The sequence below is a fragment of the Cyprinodon variegatus genome, unplaced genomic scaffold (assembly GCF_000732505.1).
Source record: "Cyprinodon variegatus isolate N-32 unplaced genomic scaffold, C_variegatus-1.0 Scaffold1047, whole genome shotgun sequence".
Taxonomy (NCBI): Eukaryota; Metazoa; Chordata; class Actinopteri; order Cyprinodontiformes; family Cyprinodontidae; genus Cyprinodon; species Cyprinodon variegatus.
Window position 1 is genome coordinate 41766 of NW_015151500.1, and position 1449 is coordinate 43214.

At 33.6% G+C, this 1449-nt stretch overlaps 1 protein-coding gene across 1 annotated transcript in view; it reads left to right on the top strand.

Moving 5' to 3' along the window:
* Window positions 1-525: 525 nt before the first annotated feature.
* LOC107101039 (NLR family member X1-like) overlaps window positions 526-1449 on the top strand; it is a 7698-nt gene continuing 6774 nt past the window's right edge. The window contains exon 1 of the mRNA XM_015399793.1: window positions 526-644. Within this exon, the coding sequence (XP_015255279.1) occupies window positions 584-644 (61 nt within the window). The 5' untranslated portion in view covers window positions 526-583. The remainder of the gene's footprint in view (window positions 645-1449) is intronic.

Consider the following 1449-nt stretch of genomic DNA (forward strand, 5'->3'; position numbering starts at 1 on the left):
ATGTTTTTAGGGAACAGCCTTGCCTAAGGTAAAATATTCTGATTAAATTAGATAAGGGGAACTTTTTTTCCCTCTTCTTGTGTTTAAGCTCAGTGGAAAACAAAGACCAGGTTTCGGCTGATGTTAAATTATCCAACCCGTTGTCAAGGTAAGACATGGAAGAAAAACATTTAAAGACAAGTTTACCGCCATTTTCTGTTAGTTCAGAGACTACTGTCTGTTTTAATGTGACAAACTGATTCTGAGAAGAACTCTTATAGGGATGAAGAGGATTGTGTAACTGATGCTCAGATAGATTTGTCTTTTTTCATAAGAGACATTTGACTGCTAATCAGTACAAAGTTGTTTTGAGTCATCACTCCTCGGTCCTGGGTAAATGGTTCTTTGTAAGAGATAATAATGTGTCCAGCTGCATCCTCGGATGCAAGCCCCAACAGTTACAGTAGAAAACACTCAGGAGTTGGTTTTACAAGTAAGACTTCCTGATGACCATAAAGCTGAAAATATGTCAGTCTTTCCAATTCTTTTTAACCATAGAGATATATATTGACACATCTTTGCTTCAATAAATATAAGCTAAAAAATGTACTGTCTTCTCTGTGTCCTCAGTGTTGATAATAAATCCCATTCCCAGGCTGACAAAGGTAAGCATGAATCTGTGTAAAAAAATTATCACACTGGCTTTAAATTATTTACGATTATTTACAGTTTTACCAGATATAAAAAAGAAATGTTAACTTCAAATTATATTTTTTAATTCCCTGGTTTGTTATACTTTGCTTTTTTAATCAGTTTCAAATTAGGCTTATTTGCAAAGTAAGAATATTTATTGTCTGTATTAAAGAGTTGTATGTACTGTATGTATTTTTAATCTTCACATTGTTACTATCATCTGTCTTAGAAACCAACGGGGAACTGGAAGAGTTACAGTCAAAGATGAAAAAAAGATTTCTTGAGGAAATATCTTTTGATAAAGAGGAAAACCATCCTAACCAGAAAACAACAGAGCATATCATCAGAGAAAAACGTGGCTCTAAAGAAGGGGAAAGTCAACAGAAAAAGCCAGTAAAATTGAAAGCGGCTTCAGAGATCTTCAAAGAAGAAAAAGGGAATAAAATAAGAACAGTGCTGACTATTGGAGAAGCTGGAATAGGAAAATCTTTTCATTTGCAAAAATTTACAAAAGAGTGGGCTGAAAATAATAACAAGACCTCGCGGATTTTCTCTTTAAAAACACAGGCCCTCTCTTCTACGGAGAAAAAAGTAGAACTTTTATTTCCTCTTAACTTCTCAAAGCTCAACTTTGTAAAAGAGAAAAAAATCAGCTTGCTTGAACTTCTCAACCATTTCTTTAAGGAAACCAAGAATATCATTATCTCAGACTATTCTCAGTTAGGAATTGTATTTCTTTTAGATGGACTTGATGCATATCAACAATCTTTAGACTTT